At 60.4% G+C, this 1,759-nt stretch overlaps 1 protein-coding gene across 1 annotated transcript; it reads right to left on the bottom strand.

Moving 5' to 3' along the window:
• NECHADRAFT_35834 (uncharacterized protein) lies at positions 1 to 1,759 on the bottom strand (the record flags this gene model as incomplete). The annotated part of the gene is made up of 5 exons (XM_003053037.1): positions 1 to 253; positions 318 to 620; positions 724 to 841; positions 899 to 1,026; positions 1,176 to 1,759. 5 exons carry the CDS (start codon positions 1,757 to 1,759, stop codon positions 1 to 3), a joined length of 1,386 nt encoding a protein of 461 aa, XP_003053083.1.

Genomic DNA, 1,759 nt, shown 5'->3' on the forward strand with positions numbered 1-1,759 from the left:
TCAAAAGCCGTGTTTGGATGCAAAGTAGTTCTGGATCTCTTCCACCTTGTGCTTGGGGATAACGTAGACGGGGTGCACCGTGGCGACGCGATCCTCCTCGTCAAATATCTGTTCGCCTTCCATATAAGGTGACACAGACCATGAATCTCCCGCCACAATTGCCTCGTGGGTGCGAGCAGAAACAAGGTCCCACTTGTGCTGCGCTGAACTCAGGCCGGAGAGCACATAGCAAGTATGGTAGGCGTCCGAGTACCTATTTGTTGGGCTGGGTTTAGCGCTCACCGAAAATAACGAGATGCAGGAGGGGAGTTACATACTTGCTCGGTTTGTCTCTCAGCCCACCCCGTTTAGACTGGTCCTGGCAGCAGCAGAGAATGTAGCGGATCAAGCCGTCGCGGCTGAAGAGGCTATCCCTTGCGGCAGGGAGCGGGTGGCCGCCAGAAACGGCCGCCGCCTCCCCTCCGGGCCCGTTGAGGGCGGCCTCGATCAGGGGCCAGCAACCTCCGACCCAGTGGCTGTAGCAACCGTCGACAAGCTTGTTGGTACGACCCGAGAAACCGCCCTCGGGGGCGTACTGACGGGAAGACAACCAAGAGATAAGCAGTGGAACGTCGAGATAGCTGGAGAAGGGGACGATCAGGTCTGGGTCAGCATGCAATGCTCCCATGTCACCACTTCAGTGGGTAGGCCATCGTGGGCCTGGGGGGAACAACAGAGACATACCGCGGGATGGCTCGATGTGGAGAATCGAGGATGGAGAGGCATCCGAGGGCGCAAAAGGCATATGCACCATGTGCTTCAACGCCCGGCTTTGCCGACACGCCGCCCTCGTACGTTTGGCCTTATTGGTGAGCGATCAGAGAGCGGGAACGACTTTTGGGCCTTGTGCATCACCTACATTGGCGTACATAATCGGCGAGGCCTGTGAACAGACCAGTGTGGCCAGCGGAGCGTGCTGGCGAGTCCTGTGACAGCTCGAGAGGGATGTTGAGGAGCGAGATGATGACGGACGCGCAGTAGGCCCCCCTGCAACAAGATCAGTCAGGAGGAGACAAGACATACGAAAGGGATCGGATATGGGTAGGATCTCCAGGCTTGACGGCCGGGGTGGAAGGTGGAAGGTGGAAGAGGGACTGCGGGCCTTGACAGCCGGCAGTGAGTGCTACAGTGCATACCTGACATCCTCCTCGCCGCCAAGGGCCATCTGGAAGCCCCCGTCGGGCTGCTTGAGGGAGCATAGCCATCTCCACATGGCACGGCGGTCGACAACGTCGTAGCTGTCCTCGCCGCCGACTAGGGCCAGCGACAGGACGGTTGCATAAGTGGTGGCGAGATGCGACGTCTGGCCGAAGCCGCCAGCGAAGCCGCCGTCGGGGTTCTGCATGGGGCGGACCGTGTCGACGAGGCTCTGGCGATACGACGACACATCCTCGCCCAGGAGGGAGAGTGCGGCGAGGCACCAGTAGAAGATCCAGGGACGGCTGGGGTCGGCGGACATGAAGCCTCCCGGCAGCTTTCCAAGCTGCTTATGCAGGAAGTTGACATGGCGGCGGCGGTCCAGATGGGGCAGCCCGTGGGAGTTGCAGGACGAGTGTTCCTGGCCGTTGAGGAAGGGTAGACATTCGTCAACGGTAGCGTCCTGCACGCGCGACGACTCTGTGAACAAGTCGTCACGGATGAGGGGCTCCGAGGTGAAGATTTGGGGGATAGAGGGCTCAAGCCCAGGCTGCGGCGCACTTGCTGCTGCTGCGGCTGCCAT

This window comes from Fusarium vanettenii (genome assembly GCF_000151355.1).
Source record: "Fusarium vanettenii 77-13-4 chromosome 3 genomic scaffold NECHAsca_2_chr3_3_0, whole genome shotgun sequence".
Lineage (NCBI taxonomy): Eukaryota > Fungi > Ascomycota > Sordariomycetes > Hypocreales > Nectriaceae > Fusarium > Fusarium vanettenii.